A 19,339-nucleotide genomic window follows, 5' to 3' on the forward strand; every position below is an offset into this window, starting at 1 on the left:
GTGGCTCTGTGTGTAGAGACATGGGGATATTAAGCCCTAAAGCCCTAATGCCCTCTGATGTGTTCCCAACCCAGCTGGTGGAAAACGTTGTTGTCGTCTTCCTCTTACTCAGCCCAATTAGCTTCCTACCATAATCACATCCTTTTATTTTTCATGAAAATAATGATTTCTTCTTTTGTTTTGACCTTGTTTTTTTAAATAAATATAAGGTCAGTATTTCTCTTGGGTCATCAATTTATGTATCAGCTCAACCAAAGGTATTGAATTTGCATGAATGTACTACCTTGCAAAATATTATTCAATACGACGTGAACTTTAGTGCACGGCTGTCTTTGAGATTTTAGGAGTCCTATACAATCTCACAAGTTGTTTCTTTTTAGAGTCGGCTCTATTCTAGTGAAAACCTACTAAGATCAACTATTGTTCGATAAACAGGACATCATGAGTTCAATTAGAGCCTCACACACTGCGCCGGATAGAATTGCTCATTGTTATGTTTATCGACTCGTGGCTTTGCAACTATGGGCCTTGAAAAATTACTTGTAGGATTGGGTGTCCATAGAAGTTTTCAAAGCTACACCTCAATCCACTAGTTTATGGGCCTATTGTTATCAAACGCAATTTTACTATGTCCAATAAAAATCATGGCCTTAGCCCATTTCGCAGCTACCCAGAAGAAGAAGAAGAAGAAGAAGATTTCACACGTGCGAAGCAGAAGTACAAGACACGTATTAAATGAAGCTGGAAAAAGACAAAACTAGACACCCCCAACAGAAAAAGCTGAAGTTGATTACGTCTATCACATCATCATACCTGACAGGGCCATCATTCCACCCAGCATGTCACATGACGTGGCATCCACAGGTCCCGCGGGGCCACATCCTCTCTCTATCTCTCCTAGGCAAAGCTATATTGTGGTCCCCACCAGCCCAGCAGCGAGACACCCTCGCGCCCCAGACCACACTGACTGACTAATTAGAATGCAAAGATAGGAAAAAGCATCTGAACCGTCCGGCTACTTGTTCCCCTTATCACCGGCAACTGGCCCTCAAAATAACCGCCGTCTGATTGACGCGTCCATCAATATTATCAGCCGGCCACGTGTCTTCCCCTTGAGTAAGAGAATCTATGTGTTTTTCGATGCCAAAGTGAAATGGTCCATGCATCTAGAGGCTTTTTTAGTGGCTGATGGAAGGAAACCCAGTAGTACCACAAGTGAAAATGCCACACATATGCAGCTATATTACTTGGCCTTTACGAGTTTACTTGGTCCATATGCCATCGTTATTAAGTTTCGTGAAAGACTGTGAATCGTTCATTTCAATGAACGTATTATTATACTTCGTGAACCGTTAATTTTGATAAACACGAAATTAAAAGACTAATCACTAAGACAACTAGAACTAGTCTTTGTTATTCTTATTACTAATCATCACAATAATTACACTAGGGCTCTATCAAGAACTTGATAAGTCCCATGAATAGAATAATTTATTTATTTTTCGGATTGTTCTCCACCCTCCAATATAGAATTTTCAAATTCCAAGTCTTATAATGAGCCTAGTTTGAAATTCATAGCCACTTTCATGTGAAACCCATTATCCCCCAACGTAATTAAATTATGATATATAGTTTTACTGTTCTATTTTCATAGCCCACAGCCGTATAACAATAATAATTAGCACTCATATATTAATCTTATCCGGCAGCAATCATAGTATTATTAATGAATAAAATACAAATTGCTAGAAATGCATATGGCTTTGAGCCGAAGGCACAAAGGTGGTTTTGTAGACATTCTCTGGTGAAAAACAGTAGTGTGGTTTGAGATTGGAAAAAAATGATTGTCGGATTGGTGTTTTGGGTAATCGGGTAAAAGGAGAGCTATAAAAATCCAAGGGCCAAGAGAGCTTTTGTTTGTTTGTTTGATTCGATCGATGGGTGGGGTCCACGTTTTTGGGGGGACCTGCTGTGGGGGTGTAGCTGGACCTCCCTTTTTGCTCGCAGTTGCAGAGAGAGGAAGAGGGAGGGGAGAAAGGAAGAGAGACCAGCTTCTTGATTGCATCAATATGATGATGATTGGGTCATTAGTGGTGGCGCAATGGGTTTTTAAGCTCTCGGGCTTTTGTTAATAAATGCAAAGGCAAATCCGATGCTAGCTCCTGTGGTGTGTGTGGGGGTTTGGATAGTAGTTTATACTGTTTACATTTATCATACTCATATTAATCACCTTTCTAATTTCTATCTTCTTCTACTTTTTTGAGACTTTAGTAATGTACTTATGTAAATTCACAGAAAAAAATAAAGTAAGCGCTGAGAGTCGAACTCTAAATATAAAAGTCTTTTCTCATATTTAAAAAGTAGTATAGAAGTCTTTCCATCATTAGTAAAATTCTTTGTATTAATATAGAGCAGAAATTTTGAATGAGCAGTATGAGATGATTATTCTAAAGTGTCAATAACAATTTTTTAATTTAAGTTGAAATATTGTAAGAATGAGATTATGTCGTGTTTTACTCATGTACTATTTTTTTTAAACGTGAATACGTTACGGAGCCTACTCATACTTAACTTATGTCCGATTTAGAAAAATGTACTGTTGGTATTTGTTTAACTTATGAAATATCCTTACCCAAAGTTTGAATGAATCATTCACTATAATAGGTTTTACCAGTCAAACAATATTAGTAAACCGACATTAAATATTCATTATGTAAATCCCAAAATGCAGAAAGAAAGGAGAAAAAAAAAAAAACAAGAAAAAAAGGGTAATGACAAGGGAGCTAGCTATGCTACAATACATATGGTACCACCTCATCTTCTGTAGCTCTTCTGAGTCCCCCACAGTATTCTCCACCTCACTGAAGGCTGTGTAACCTACACTTAGAGGGTCCATGATTTTATAGATGCACATCAGGCACTAACCCAAATGCAAACTGACCACAAAGTCCTTTTTGCTGTAATTTTAACTTTTACTGTTTTACAGCCCACAGTTTTATCTGCCTCTACCCTTTTTGGTTGGCGGTTGCGTGAACAAAAGAATATAGAAAACCCAGACACCACAAATATATATAGCAATCATAATGCTGCCTTTCCCAACCTACCAAGACACATCAATGCAGCATTTGATATGGTCTCTCAACTTCTAGCTTCAAATCCGGTACCTCTCAATACGCATTTCCTCTGCGAAACCCTACATATGCCCATAACCTAACTACATGAAACGACATGTTGCCAGTTCTGTGCTTATGAAATTGATTTGGATGGGATATTTCTAGGGTTTTCGAAAACCAGAGAGATTTGCTCTCTGAGTTTTTGATTGACTTCATATGGCATTGTATTCTCTTTGGGATGGTAACGTGAGAGAGAGGCTATAAAGATTGCCCCATTTATTTATGTTGCACTTTTATTGGACACTATAAAGCTTATGTGGCAGCTCTCTCTCAATTGCTTTTGTCAGCTTAAAGCTTCCATTAAAGCACTGAGATTCCTTGTATGATTTGATTTCTCCCAAGAGGAAATCCAAGACAAGATTTCAACCAGGACAAAAAACCCTTCTTCCTTTTCTCACTTGAGGTTGAACACAACAAAGAGGGGATGATTGAACACTTTGTCTATATATTTAATTGTGTGTAAATCATCAGTAGATTCAAGTTGATGTAAATTAGAACATGGTTAAAACCCTAAATGAAAACAAAAAATCTGCTTTCACCTATAGCTTTTCTAAAGGATCCAATTAGATCTTAAAAAAGTTTCAGCCTTTCTAAGAAGAGAATCTAGCATAAGTACATGTTATTATCTAAAATGATAACTTATTTATTTTAAGTATTCTTTAGTGAGTGCTACTAAACTACAATTAATATGGGTCAAACTTACAATTCAAAGCAAACTAGTGTGCTGTTCTCTGCAGCAAAGAATCATCCCATAGTTGACAAAGTGGTAAAGAATGTTGATTGCTATTTCACTAGGCATTCAGAACCTTTTGCTGCTAGCTACAAATAAATCCAATAATTTCTGTCAAGGGCGTCTAGCTCAGTGGAAAAGGAACTTGTTTATCATGTTATTTAAACTATCGATTGTACTAAAATAAAAAAAATAAGAAGGTCCAATAATTTCTAAATAGTTTGAATTTTGGGAAAATGGGGTTATATGATACTCAAGTTATTGCAAGATAGCTAGGATTGAAAAATAATGTCCATCTATTGCAGGAGCCTATGTATTGTTGAATTATTGTTGCAATTCATTATGCAAGTCAAAACTTGAGAAATTTTGAAATATATTGCAAACACATGTGCCACTGTTATTTGTAAGAGAACATAAATTATGACTATGAATAATGATTTCTGTCCAGTAGCCCTTAACTAGGGCCCCCTGCCCTTTTTTTCATAGGACAAAGCATGTTTTCCCAAGAAAATAAAGCTTAAAACTGTAAAATCTTAGCATGACACAATAATTAAACACTTTAAGTGAGATCTAAATTGATCATAAATTCCATCATCATATGGATCACAACCTTTAATTCACTTGATCCATACTGTCACCGACTCAATTAAGCAGGCTTTGTTTGTTCTTTATAAACCAAAAGGGGGGAAGATAAAGAGCAAAACAGCCAACAATCCAAATCCTAGTGCTGGATTTTAATTCCTCTCCCTTTTCTCAGCAGAAAAAATAAAGATGTAAAAGCCAAACTTTTTTATGCCGTTGACTTAAATTCTCAACGGCTATGATGAAGCGTGTGTTGTCTTGAGGAGACAAAATTATGGAGTTTGCTTGATAAAGATCGAAGGGTGGTGATGCTAAGGGAAAATTGGAGCAACTTTGTGCCCTTGCAATCACTTGTGGGTCTCTTTCCCACCCCCTCCCTCTGACACACCCACCCACTAACACAATATTTGGGTTGCTAGCTAAGTATGGTTTAAAGCCAGAGACCTTATAATTGACAATGCTAACTAACATATCAACACCAAAATGAATATGTTGAAGAAAAAATACACCTAGTGGATGACTCTCAATCATGCAATGCTTTGTTTGAACCAAATTAAGGGGTAAATGACAAGAAGAAAAAGAGGAGAAAAGCTTTGACTGTGATTTATTAGTTGTAAAAGATAACTGACAGACATTGTGATGTTAAAATATAACATGTGTTACGGAATCTAAATTATAAATAAAAACATGTAACACACGACATGTTTTAATTTGATCGTGTGCGCTACTCATCATGTATGTGACAATGAAATCCTATTTAAATTTTCTTTATAAAAAATAACATAAAAAGAAAAAAAGTGAAAGTGGTCCTTATTAATTGGGTAAGTACAATAGGGATGGAGGGTAGGGATTGGATGAAATAAGAGAGTGAAAGATCCAAATTGGGGAAGAAGAGTAAAGAAGGGATTTGCCAATTTGGTGTTTGTGGTGTAGTGTGAATAGTAGAAGTGTGCAAGGTCAAGATTCTCAGACTAGGTGAGGAGATTGTGGATATATATGCATGGGGACCCATACACATATATATGTCTAATGCAATTGTGCACCAACATTGATCTCTCTTTTCATAATTTTACTATGAAGAATAATGGATGTCCCCCCTAAGCTTTTAGAGTTTGGACCTTGGATACCCTACAAAGAGAGAGAGAGAGAGAGAGAGAGAGAGAGAGAGAGTTGCTTCAAATTTCAATTACTAGCTTTGGTTGATCAGCTAGCTAGCTGTATCAAATTCAATTATGGACTGAAATCACTGAGCTAGCCCTATGGGACATAAAAACAAATTGTGCAGGTTGCTAATATGATATAGGGGATGGCTCACCAATTAATATATATTTATATGGAGCTATGTATGTATCAGATTGAAAAGGCTACGAATTATGAAGAGAGGAAAATCGTATTGGATGAGACTTTCTCTTTTTACCCAAGAAATGCATTTACACCTGTCTATATGTAGCAAAATGAGCTTCAACCCAAGTGTGTAAGGAGACAGGGTAAAAAAAAAAGTATGAACCATGCAGTTAAGGGATATCAATGTAAGGGAGGGTTGTAAGTTTCTTTATTTACTGCCGTAAATGTTTGCTTTTTGTATACCTACCCACAGTACTCTTGCGTTCATACACACACACACCACCATAGCCACACTGTATTATTAACTTCATACAAGGCTAGTATGCTCGCATGACCCTTATTTTGATCTGTGAAATGATGTGAGCATGGACATGTTCATAATTCCCACCACTTGAAAAGTGTGATGAAGCTCCTTCTACTCGTATATGTGGACTGTATTTCTTTTATACAATCAGTTATATATAATTATAAGTCTATATCTCTCTCATCACGTGATGAGAGAGATAGACGCATAAACATATAATGTGATGAAAAAGTTAAACACATAGTAATATACAATCGACAATACTTAAAATTTACTTGTACACTAGAATAACTCTCTCTCTTTGAACTTGTTTCATGCCAACAATGATATTGGTGAGAAATACACACAAGTTAGAAATACTCTCACCTCATTGATATTTGACACTTGGTACTTGAAGATGGGATGTACCATGAACCGTTGATGATGTACATCATTTTCATGATCATTGATTTTGATACTAGAATGAAATTGATGGAATTCAAATTACATCTTCATCAAAATTGAAGACAATTGCCAATTAATTATTGGGTATTTCTCTTGTAGGAGACTAGAGTAGTTGTAAAAAACGAGAGGGTGAGGGAGGCATTGGCAGGGGGTGAAATCAGAAAATGATCCCTACAAACCCCACAACCCTAAACTTGGGGACCACCCCACTCACATTTTGCCTTTAGGACCCTTCTATAATGTTACATTTCCCGAGGGTAGGGCCCCCCCGACCTCCACTGGGCCCACCGACATCTCACTCTTCTATTCGGAATATTCTCTGGCCCAAATCTTCGGGCTCCGGCGATGACCACTTTTCGATTAGAGCCACCACTACTCTTCACCAGCAAGCAACGTCCCATTATCTATCATCTTTTTTTTTATTTTTTTTTATTTTTATAAATGAGTAACTTTTGTGACCACAAAATAAAAGCTTATTATTATAAGTATTTTATACACATTTGCGGTCATATAGTAGCAATGGATTCAATTGATCAATGTGAAGTGTATTATCTAGCTCTTAATTTAATGGTGTTTTTCTTTCTAACGAGATTTTTCCTTAATTTACAGATTGAGGCTAATTTGGGCAACGGCTGTGTTTGACAAGCATGGTGTGTAGATTATTTTTGGATGTAAAAACAGAAGCTCTCATCCATTTTATTCATAATTAAACTATTTCATTTTTTTCCCTTGTAATATTGTAATCAATTTTTTTTTTTGTAGTACATTGTTAAGGCTATAATCATGAAGTAAATAATACGGGTATGATCATTTTTCATATACATCAATTTACATATCTTATCTTTGTTCAATTGAAAAAGTTGTTAATCAAGTGTATAGGATTCATACGGGTCTAGACAAAACATAATTTTTAACGTAAAATATGCACAAAATTATTTGCAGAGAAACATAATAAAAAGTAAAAATACAGAAAACTGTAAATGTGAATTCAAAACCCTAACCTCATATATGAAACGTAAAAAAAGGAGAGAGAGAGAGAGAAAAAAAAAGAGAAGGGATGCTATAAATAAAGTGGCACCGTCCATGGTTACAAAGTTACTAACTTGCGCAAGACACAAGCATGGTGATCTACTGAGGTGGCTACTGGTTAGGGTTCTTTTAGGGCTGAAAACCCAGGGAGGGTGGCGCAAGATAGCAACGAGCTTTTGCTATTCATATGTTATGTATAAATATATTTATATAAGTTTTCATTGAAAAAGATATATGTATTATATATATTTATAGAAGTAATAATGGGGAGAGGAGAATTTGCAGAATAATATGATTGCCATTACAGTGAATATTAGTAGGCTGTGTCTCTGTGTGTGTTGGTTTGAGAGTTCGCAGAGATAAGGACGTCTGGTTTTGTATGTTGTTGTGGCTTTTGATGCTGACCATGGTATCTCATGAGTTATTCCATGTGTTTGTCTCGAATTGGAACTATTTTTAACCACTTTCCTTTTACTTTTATTTTTCTGATAGATTGAAAATTTAGTCGGAAAATAGTTTTTTAAAATGAACTTATGTGGTAGAGCACATTATTACTACTATTTTGATGATAAAATTTTGATTCTCACACATTTTTAGAATTCAAATTAAAATATAAAAACTTCTAACATTTATAGTTTTGTCTAATTAATTTGAGAAATTTCTTCAAAATAAGGCAAAGGGATGTAAAAACGGAGTAGTACATAAAAAGGGAAATATTTATGTTTTTATTATAATTGTTTTCGGGTAATCTTCTCTAATTTTGTATATTTTATTTAATCTTTCGTTCTCTCTCTAAACTAGGTCTGGTTCGATTTGGTCTCTCATGATTTTTATATTATGAAATTTGACTCGATTTTTTGCACCAACATTTAAAAATATAAAAGAAAAGCCAAACCAAGTCAGACCGGCCAATCATGTTCGACCAAATTTGATGGATTTTCGGTAGAAACACCCACCCCTTCTCTTAATCACTATAGTTACATACAAGCTTTCACAATGGGAATTTGATTTAGATGCAACAAATCTTTGTAATGGGCAATAGCTCTATGTCATCACCTTCCAAATCCCAATGAGATTTTCCATATGTACATTGCCATTGCTTCAATCAGCTTTGAAATCTTTAGCTATATTGGTTTTTGAAAAATTTATTGTAAAATAATTTTCCCAAAAAAAGAAGGTCATTATGATTGTCACACAACATAAGAAATTAATCCCCTTATTATATAGAATCACCTGACTTTAGAGGTTAATTAAGCTCACAATATTCTCTAACAATTAATACTCTTTCACTCATTTGGTGCATTAAAATCAATTCCTCCAATACAAATCCGCCATCTGTCAAATAAAATAAATACACCTTTATATTTAAGGAGTAAATTACAAAATTAAACCAGAAATTTCCCAATAATTATGCAATAAAACCCATGGATTTTCCTCTCCATTTTCTCATATCTCACGACATCTCAACATCTCTTGTGATTGGAAAAGCTTCTTCCGAGAAAATCAACTATAATTACCGGCTATAGGCGGTAAACCAACTGAAAGGGATTTGGGCGGACCAATGGGACCAGCCACCGGCAAGTCCAAGCCTCGAAGGAGACAGAGATATTAACACAGTAAATTAATACCCGAGATCTCAGTGTTCCCCTTCATCTTCGGAGCACTGTATCAGATTTCTTTTTCGTCTTCATTTTCATTTTCATTTTCATTTTCATTTTTGGAGGTTTCATAAAGACAATAATACAACCAACATTTATAGAGACCACAGAGAGAGAGAGAGAGAGAGAGAGAGAGAGAAAAGCAAAGCAAACCACCACCATCTTCTATATATATATAAAACCTTTCTTTTAATCTTAAACTCTCACTCTCTAAACCGACCACTTTTCAGCTTCTAAAATTTCTGGCAACTTAACACTCGTAGTTTTGATAAAAATACCCTCTTTGGTTCTCCAACAGTCATCCCTTTGGTTTGTTTTGTTTGCCTCCGCAGAGAGCAACTGGCTTTGGTTTTCTTAATCTGTTCATGTTCAAGGACAAAATAAATTACAGCGAAGTAAGAGTTTGGGTTTTTGGGTTCTTGACTGAGTGACTGAGTCAAGCTGCTTACTGGTTGACTCGGACCAGGGTCCTCTTATGGGCTTGGGTTGGTGAAGTTTGGGATTGTTTAGGTGGTTTTGGATAGTGCAATGGGTGAAGCTGGGAAAAGTTCTGTGATTAGAGAGACACTTGAGAGTCTTTGTGTTAGTAATGGGTGGTCTTATGGGGTTTTCTGGCGCTTTGATCAGAGAAATTCCATGTAAGTTTTTTTTTTTTTTTTCCTTTTTGGAAAGAAAATACTTCCGTTCTCCTTTGGCTGCTGATTTATTGTTTATATAATTTGGTTTTTCCAACTTAGACTCTGTTTATTTTTTCAAGATGCATTTTCCTTCTTCACCATTTCACTTTACCCACCCCCTATTGTGTTACAGTCTTTCTTCTTGTGGGAAAAAAAGGGTACAAGTCTCTTTTTACATGTAGAATGAAATCGTAGAACAAATGAGAGTTTGAAATGTTCAAATTTACTTGTTATTCTTGTTTTCATTTCAAATATTAGTCATTTATGTTCTGCATGCTAGCTGTTTTACATTTTCCTTTGTGAGATCAAGCTTCTATTGAAACTCAGATTTGATATTTGGGATTCTTAAGGTTTTTAATGGTTTTAATCTGACATGAATTGGCTGTTTACGAGGTTTTTCTCATAAAAAATTCTGGGTTCGAAATGCTTTAGGTTGTTGACCATGGGAGATGCATATTATGAAGAGCACATGGGAGCAGTGATGGACAGTATGCTTCCGCAGGTCCACATGCTTGGAGAAGGGTAAGTTCAATATTGTACCACATTTTTTCCAAATTCCAATATCTTGTTTTCTTTTTCCCCATCATAGAATCCATTAAACTTGAAAGCAAAATTTCCCCACAAAATTACTTTTGTTTTTAAAAAATAAGCATTACAAATGTATAACAGGGCTGATCTTCTTGTTGTTGTTGTTTAAAACAGTATTATTGGGCAAACGGCTTTCACGGGGAAGCACCGGTGGATGCATTCAGATGCTCCTAGCGGAGAATGGAGTTCATGCAATTCTCTTGAAAGTCAAGATATGTTCCAGGTATGTTCTTCAGTTGTTAACTAACTTAAAAGTTAATAGGCCATAACAGTTCTGGTGGAATTGCTCAAATTTTTGCGATATATTCATAACTTCTTTTTTTCCCCGGGAAATGGTGATTATTTGTTTACTTATCTGCATATTTACTGCCATTCTACAGGATGATTCTGAGCTCAGGTGCCAATTTTCTTCTGGTATAAAGGTATCGTCATTTCCTTTCAATCCGTTTTTCTTTATTGAAAAGAAGCTTGAGTAGTTGAACTTTATGATAAATCTATGTGAACTCTTTACCTTTCACAGCCTTTTAAAGCTAATATTTGTTGTGTACATTTCTTCATCAATCCATAAGTCATATTTATTGACACTTATATTTAATTTGCAGACAATTGCGACAATCTCTGTTGAACCACGAGGAGTAATTCAGTTCGGATCCACCAAAAAGGTAGTTGAATTGAAACATCAAACTGGGATTCAGCTTTCTGCATTATGTTCATTTTGACATGTCAACGTTCTTATGTTCAAATGAGACCATGGTTGCCAAAATCTAGATTTGGTGTTCGTATATTGTACTTTCAGTATAGTAACACCAACCTCTGTGTAAATATCCATCATGGGGTATAGCATGGTTGAATACTTCCTAACAATACTGCTATTACATTTTGCAGATTATGGAGCGGTCTGAAGTTTTGGATGAAACAAGAAGGTTGTTCTGGGAGATGGAAAGTCTTGATGGGCTTATTCCTTTGGAAAATGTTCCATCATGTTTGAACAATGGTACTAATGATCTAAATGAGTTGTTTGCTTCCTTAATTTCATCTGGGAATTCCTATAATGGAGATGTCACCTGGACCCTTGGTGATAAATTTAAAGAGCTCCGAGGAAACGATACTTCTGCAATGAATGTACATTCTACATCATCTGATGACATTGGCTCAGCTGATAAAACCCCTTGGTTTAGCACATGGAGTACTGAGTCTTCTTATTTGACTTCATTCGACCCGCAGTTGACATCTGAAATTAGGGTTCAGGATTCTCATGAATCTTGCAGAAATACAGCACAGAATATTCAGATGGAATCAACATTCACTTCATTGGCTGACTTAGCGAAGCCTATTCAAGGCAGCTGTGGATATCAGATGGATAACCAGCATTCTCTGCATGGTTTCCCAGTGGAGTTTAACCCAACTGATTTTACTACAAATATCTCTAAATTCTGCCAGGTGGATGATCTTTCCCAGTGGTTTGCTGCTTCACCAGAACAGAACATCAATGGAATGGCAACCACACTGAATGATGACCTCTCACAAGTAATGGAAAGTACTTCGGGGTCATCTGGTCTGGTTAAAGGTGATAGGTTCATTGATGCTCCAATCGAACATCCAGATAATTCCATGCACAGTTCCATTACAAATCCTTTCAATGCTGGTGGACATGAGAATTCTGTATTCATTCAGAACGCTGAAAATGGTTTGTTTGATGGTTTGGGACCAGATTTTGGTTGCGATCAAGTGGGGGAATGTTGGGAAGATATTATGGTGCCGGCAGCCAGTGGTGGCTACTTGAACACTGGTACTGCTTTGACCAAATGCTTCTCAGAGCCAGAAGTTGGTTCCATGACAGCTCCTCGGAAAGGGTTGTTCTCGGAATTAGGACTGGAAGAGCTTTTAACTGGTATAAGTACTACTACAAGCTCCGTGTTTAAAAGCAGTCTAGAGGACCTTTCATCCACCACCCGAAAAAGGAAATCAGAATGTTCATCTGTGAACAGTAACCAGGTTCAGTTTGCAAGGCTTGCTGGCTCTAGTGGGAGCATGCATTCAACGGAGCCTTTGTATAACCTGGACAAGACAAACAGTCTTGTACCAAAGAAAGATTTTTTCCCAAAATCACAGGTCGGTTTATGGATTGATGATAGCTATAGTGTCAACGCTAGAAGTGCTGCACAAGATAAACAACAGCAGGCTGAGGAACACACAAAGACCACCAGGAAAAGGGCAAGGCCTGGGGAGAGTACTCGACCAAGGCCCAAGGATCGTCAGCAGATCCAAGACCGTATGAAAGAGTTGAGAGGGATCATCCCCAGTGGTGGCAAGGTACTTGATCTTTATTTTGTCTTTCAATAGATAATAAGATGGGAAAGTGTTTGATTCTTTGGAATTTTTTCTTGAAAGAGATACAAACCATTTTCTCATATTGGCAGATTGTACAGTGTGTTTCTAGTGAAGTTTTTGACATTCATATGTTTGGTTGATGCAACAGTGTAGCATAGATTCGTTGTTGGACCGAACCATCAAATACATGCTCTTCTTGCAAAGCGTGACGAAATATGCAGATAAACTTAAACAGGCTCATGAGCCAAAGGTTAGTTGATTTAGTTATTTCTGTTATATACAGAACAAGCCAAATATGTTTGATGTTTGTTAACTAATGGGACAATATTTTGGATGGATTTTGTAGCTAATTGGCAAGGAGAATGGTGTGGTTCTAAAAGACAACAACAACCGATCTGCTGGTAATACATGGGCATTAGCAGTCGAGGGTCAAACAGTGGTTTGCCCTATAATAGTTGAGGACCTTAGTCCACCTGGCCAAATGCTTATTGAGGTATGTAAAAGGCATGAGTATTCTGTCAACCTTAATGTTTTGATCTCTCCTCCTGACTGAAATATTTATTGTTTCTGTTGCAGATGCTTTGTGAGGAACAAGGTTTCTTCCTTGAGATAGCAGACATAATCCGGGGCTTTGGGTTAAATATTTTGAAGGGGGTGATGGAAAGTCGAGAGGATAAGATATGGGCACGATTTATTGTTGAGGTAAACCTAAAGTGAGATTTATATTAATGATGTTAGAGAGTTTTTCCCATAATTTATATTGATGGAAATTTATTATACTTACTTTCTGAAAAAAATGAATTTTAAGCTTTCCTCTCTATTCTCTTCTTACCAAGATATTAATCTTAAACTTTGTTTACAGGCAAATAGGCATGTAACAAGGATAGATGTATTCTGGTCCCTTCTCCGTCTTCTTCAGCAAACAACAAACAATGTGGTTGATCCAACCAATCTGCCGACTAATATCGTAGATAGCGGAGTTCCTATATTGGATAGTTGTCAACAACAAAGTTTACCTCCTCCCATCAGCTTGTCATGAGACGCTTATCGTATCGGCTTTGGGACGACAGTTTCAGGAATACCTTGAGCATTTACTTGTGAGGACATGCCATGATAGGTGTTCTGGTAACGGAGGAAGTCACGAAAGAAGAGGAATTTGGCTTATCCAGCTTTGGAAGTAGGTGTGAAGTGTGCATATTGTTAGTAGAGAGTAGGATACACCTTCAAAATTGCAGGTGCTCTTTTTGTTGCTCTAGTTCCCAATAAGAAAGGACAGGCTTTTTAGGCAAGGTTTTGTATTTTGGTTGTTTATATCTTCAACCTGATGAGAATTAAACCATTTAGTAATAGGCTAACCATTGATCTGTTTCTTGGCCTTTATGTTGTGGCTTAATATTTGATATAGTAATGGAGTGTTGTCATCTCTCTCTCTCTCTCTCTCTCTCTCTCTCTCTCTCTCTCTCATACACAGAATATAAGGAATTAGGATCCACCATATCATTTACAATGAGAACGACATTACACGGCAATCTTTATATTTGTAATAATGTGATTCGTATCAAAGGGAAATATTTTTTTGTCAACCAATTGACATCCTCTCAATCTGGAATGTTCATGATATGAAATGTTATTCAAATATGTGTCACGATTGACAATCTAACAACGTAACATACTATCTACAACATTGCTCTTGTATTAAAGTTTAGTATATAGGGACAAATAGAGAATCAATATCTCAAAGAACACCTAATATGCATACTATATACCATATAGTGGTAATCAATCATCATGCACTATGAACCCTTCAAGGCTAAAAAATATATATACTTCTGTCTGGTACAGTTGAAAGTTAGGCAAGATTTTGTCATAGCGAATATTGGTTGTCTGCTAATTACAATTACGGCGTAAAAATTACGTAATTATGATTATAAGTACAACATCAATGTAGCAAATATAAGCAGAAAGGACTAAAACTTGGAGAAATTTTTGTTTTTGTTTAAATAAAGCATTTGAACTTTGGTTTGAAAGGTCTTAATCAGCTTTCGGTAAAGTATGGGGGCACTGGTAAGACAGCTGCTTCTTTTAAAATGTACATGATAATCAATCTGGTGATATTGTAGGGCAAAGCCATGCTTTTTGTGATAGTTGAATTAGCCTTTCAAAGCAGTGCATGCAGCAGTGGAAAGGCTCCAGTGTGAAGAGATAAGTGCTCTTTCCATTCAAATGAAATCAGCAACAAACAATCAAATGCAGCCCCAGTTTTAAATCTATTGCCCCACCTTTTCTTGGTCCTATTCATGACCTAATTTGCCTTCAATTTCAAAATTAAACCCACAATAAAATATATTAACATTTCTAGTCCCATATTGGGTTCTCCACTACGGTACTAGTCACTCAACTGCTTGGTTACAGGTCTAACAATAGCTCTCTCTAAACAAATGGGGGCTTAAATTCTGTCCTGTCTCTGTCAAACAGCTGGAGCAATTTTGAGAAACTGAGACATACAGATGCCTGGAGCTTGATTTTAAAAAGATGAGATAGAGAAATGGGATTTGGGAAATGCAGAGAGGGAAGAAAACAAGGTTAAAAACAAATTTTCTTGACGGCTGCATATGCAATTAGTTGGGAAGAAAAGGACTTTGAGAACAATATGTGATTGCAGTTGTTCAATCAGAGAGTAGCAGAGAGTTCATGATATTATAATATCAGCAATATTAATTTCTTTGAGTGCTGGTTCCTAATTATCTTATCCATGGAAAAACAAAAGAGGAATCTGATCAAAGCTCCACTTAAAACAAAACATCAACAGTGAACACTTGCATATTAGTAAGAATACATTGATGTTGATCACACATGATAGTGCGCTGATGTTTTCACTTTTTTGATGAATTTAGGACACAATAATATGTCACCTCTTCATGAAGGTTTGATTTTAGGTCCATTAAACTCTCTCTCTCTCTCTCTCTCTCTCTCTCTCTCTCTCTCTCTGGGGCATTAAGGAAAAATAGGAAGCTTTTAAGTACCAGTGTACTTGCAGAATTTCCTGGGAATGAAAAATGAAAAGCACACGTGTATGCAAATGCCAGATATTTACTAGAACAATATGTATACAGATTTGCAAATCAAATTGGGCACTTCCCATATGTTGATACTAATCTAATTACATCCGGTAAGTTTCCACTTGAAAAATCAAATATTGCAGCTGGACGGTTAAGTTTGCAGCACAAGTAACACGTGCCTTGCACATAATTCTACCATATCCAAATATCAGTTTTGACTCTTCAGTGCAATTTGGTGCAGACACTTGTATTAAAAAAAAAAGTGCTGCTTTTCCAAGATTGAACACAGTTCTGTTGGTTTAAGAAGTGATGAAAAAGGCCTAATTGGATACATTTGTAAAGAACTGTGGGACTAAAAGATTGAAATGCATTTTTACCTGTTCTGAGAAAACAGAGAGGGAAGGATTAATGAAATTTCTAGATCAACATGTGTCCTTGAGTCCCAACCTGACCTACCCAATATGAAAAAAAAAGAAGTGCATTGGCTTCTTGCTGCTGACATTGTCATGCCATTGGAAAACTTTTTTTTATTGTTTATATGTGCTTATTTGTTTAGTTCAGACCACTATGAGATACCAAACTTCCACTTAGTATATATATACTCCAATAGTCACTCTTCTTTCCTCACCAAAACTTAACAATTCCTCTGCATGAGAGCTTGAGGACTTTGGCAACTTGACAACTTGGCAGCTTAAGTTTTATCAAGCAGCTCCCAAAGTTGGTTTTGTTTCTGTTGTCATTATCAAAATGGCTCAGGAGAAGGAAGTGGCCAGTGGAAGGGAGTGGAGGATAACAATGGCAGATGGGTCATCTGAAGCATTGGCTCCTGATGCAGGGTTTGCCAAAATAGCCTGGCTTGCTTTGAAGGGTCTGATTGGAGGGTTGGTTTTGAAAGTGTGGAAGTTCCTGAAGAAAGCTTGGGACTTGGGACATAATGAGCCCAGAAAAGTGATTCATTGCCTGAAGGTAGGGATGGCCCTCACTGTTGTCTCACTTTTTTACTACATGAGGCCACTGTATGAAGGTGTGGGAGGAAATGCCATGTGGGCAGTTATGACAGTTGTGGTTGTTTTTGAAAACAATGTTGGTAAGTTCCTTGTCACGATCTTTAAGCCAATTGAGTTCAACAAATATGCATGTGTAAAATTATTGACTTACCTGAAGCTAAATATTTCATACTGGTTAAAATGCAGGTGCAACTTTATGTAAAAGCATAAACAGAATTTGTGGAACTTTTCTTGCTGGTTTTCTTGCCATAGGCATCCATTGGATTGCAAACCGATCCGGAGAGGAATTTGAGCCTTTCATTACTGGAATTTCAGTTTTCTTATTAGGTATGTAGTCCTATATTATATATTAATGTTCTCTAATTGTGACTAGCTATAGAGAAGACTTTTCATGGGTTATTTTTCTTATTATTGTTTTTTTGTTCTTCAGCTTCTGCAGCAACCTTCTCACGATTTATACCATCTGTGAAAATCAGATTCGACTACGGTATTATGATCTTCATCCTCACATTCAGCTTAGTTTCAGTATCCGGTTACCGGGTGGATAAATTAATGGATATGGCCGGTCAAAGACTCACCACCATCATCATTGGGACTTCCTTGTGCATAATCATAACCGTGGTTATTTGCCCTATTTGGGCTGGGGAGGAACTCTATATGCTTATCACTCGCAACATGGACAAACTTGCCGGTTCTTTAGATGGTATGTACTTTATTCAAACACCCACTTTTGCTTTCATTAAATAAAATACCAACCTGCGGTTAAGTTTAGGCCAATGTCAGTGACATTAAGTGCCCCTATATTTTTCAGGTTGTGTTGCTGAATATTTCAATGATAGTGGAGGCTTAGCTGATAGTGACAAAGAATCTGATAAAAAAGTGCTTGGCTACAAATGTGTTCTAAGTTCAAAGGGAACAGAAGAAGCCATGGTATGTAGCAGGAACATAATTCCCTGGTTTTATTGAGTTACTTAAAGCATTCTCTTTCTCACAGTGGCATTGTATTTTGTAGGCCAATTTTGCAAGATGGGAGCCTGCACATGGCCGCTTCAACTTTAGGCATCCATGGAAACAATACCTCAAAATCGGGGCATCAATGCGTGACTGCGCTTATTGCATCGAGGCCCTCAATGGTTGTGTCAATTCTGAAAACGAGGTATTTTTCTACGAGTTATATTCTGAACCAAATTATTGTTCCACATCGAAATATGTCAGCAATGCAACATTGACTCAATTAACTTGAACAACTTCATCTGAATAAACAGGCCCCTGAGTTCACAAAGAAGCATATCAGCAACATTGCCATAAAAGTAAGCTCTGATTCTTCAATGGTCATAAAAGAGCTTGCAAAGATTATGAAGACAATGAAGAAGTCATCTACAATAGATTTCCTAGTTGGAGAAATGAACAATGCAGTGCTGGAGCTCCAAGAGGACTTAAAATCTCTCCCTGCTTTGTTCATTCCACAGCCACTGCAAGAAGCTGAATGTCCCGAAAACAAGAGCACGGAGCAAGATCCCAAAAAGGCAGTTCCTCTCATGGAAATAATTCCACTTGTAACTTTAGCTTCTTTACTGATTGAAATTGTTTCAAGGATTGAAGGCATGGTCAGTGCAGTTGAAGAACTAGCAGGGTTGGCTGAATTCAAGTCCGTCAACGATAGGAAGACTAATCAAAACCAGACTACTAACAAAGTTGTACCAGATCACCAGGGCGCCCTTCAGAGGGTCTAGAATTTATATAAAGTTCTTGGCAGATTTACGGAAAGGGGCGAAAATACTGAAGAGATGATGTAAAGTTATACAAATCTAACAACTTGGACCCCAATTGAAATCTGTCAATTGAAAATCATTATTTGTTCAGTGTGTATATTTGGATCTGAGATTCTGAATGCATATGGCTACTGGACTTGTTCTGGCAAACTATCACTAGTGTACATGTAATAGCATTATGCTTTCATATTTATAACACATTATGTCACCTGTTGTTCCCCAAAGTTTGCTATTTGATCATACAAGGAAAATCTCCTTTCCTGGGTAGAAATTGTTGTAAAGGACAAATACATTTCCATATCCAAAAAAAAAAAAAGAAAAAAAAAAAAAGAGAAGAGATTATTGTGCAAAGAAAGGTGTAATGTTCACTAGGAAGATATCAAACGTGCCAATAAGAATAATACTAGTCTTACCACATTTGTCTATCACATGATGTGGTAGCTGATATATACATACCGCATCAACTAATTAATGTGATTAACACCGGCCTTTGTCGAAGTTGAAATGGCGCTGTTTTGAACGGTGAAAATTGAAGTATTTTTCTTTTGGGTGCCGTTGATTCGAATCAAAGAGACCAAATTTTCATCAGTCACCATAAAAACACAAAGACCCAGCTTTGTTTGCTCACCGAAAAACCAAGC

At 36.7% G+C, this 19,339-nt stretch overlaps 2 protein-coding genes across 2 annotated transcripts; both read left to right on the top strand.

Annotated features, from left to right (window-relative positions):
- Positions 1-9,370: 9,370 nt before the first annotated feature.
- On the top strand, positions 9,371-14,291 carry LOC117626938 (transcription factor bHLH157). Its single transcript, XM_034358765.1, has 10 exons — positions 9,371-9,902; positions 10,374-10,463; positions 10,644-10,752; positions 10,910-10,951; positions 11,132-11,191; positions 11,415-12,842; positions 13,009-13,110; positions 13,207-13,353; positions 13,437-13,562; positions 13,723-14,291. The coding sequence occupies exons 1-10, from the start codon at positions 9,793-9,795 to the stop codon at positions 13,897-13,899; spliced, it is 2,391 nt and encodes a 796-aa protein (XP_034214656.1). The 5' UTR covers positions 9,371-9,792; the 3' UTR covers positions 13,900-14,291.
- A 2,375-nt stretch (positions 14,292-16,666) lies between these two features.
- On the top strand, positions 16,667-18,659 carry LOC117629360 (aluminum-activated malate transporter 10-like). Its single transcript, XM_034361918.1, has 6 exons — positions 16,667-17,006; positions 17,113-17,253; positions 17,357-17,629; positions 17,738-17,856; positions 17,939-18,082; positions 18,192-18,659. Exons 1-6 carry the CDS (start codon positions 16,667-16,669, stop codon positions 18,657-18,659), a joined length of 1,485 nt encoding a protein of 494 aa, XP_034217809.1.
- The last annotated feature ends 680 nt before the right edge of the window (positions 18,660-19,339 follow it).

This window comes from Prunus dulcis, chromosome 5 (genome assembly GCF_902201215.1).
Source record: "Prunus dulcis chromosome 5, ALMONDv2, whole genome shotgun sequence".
Lineage (NCBI taxonomy): Eukaryota > Viridiplantae > Streptophyta > Magnoliopsida > Rosales > Rosaceae > Prunus > Prunus dulcis.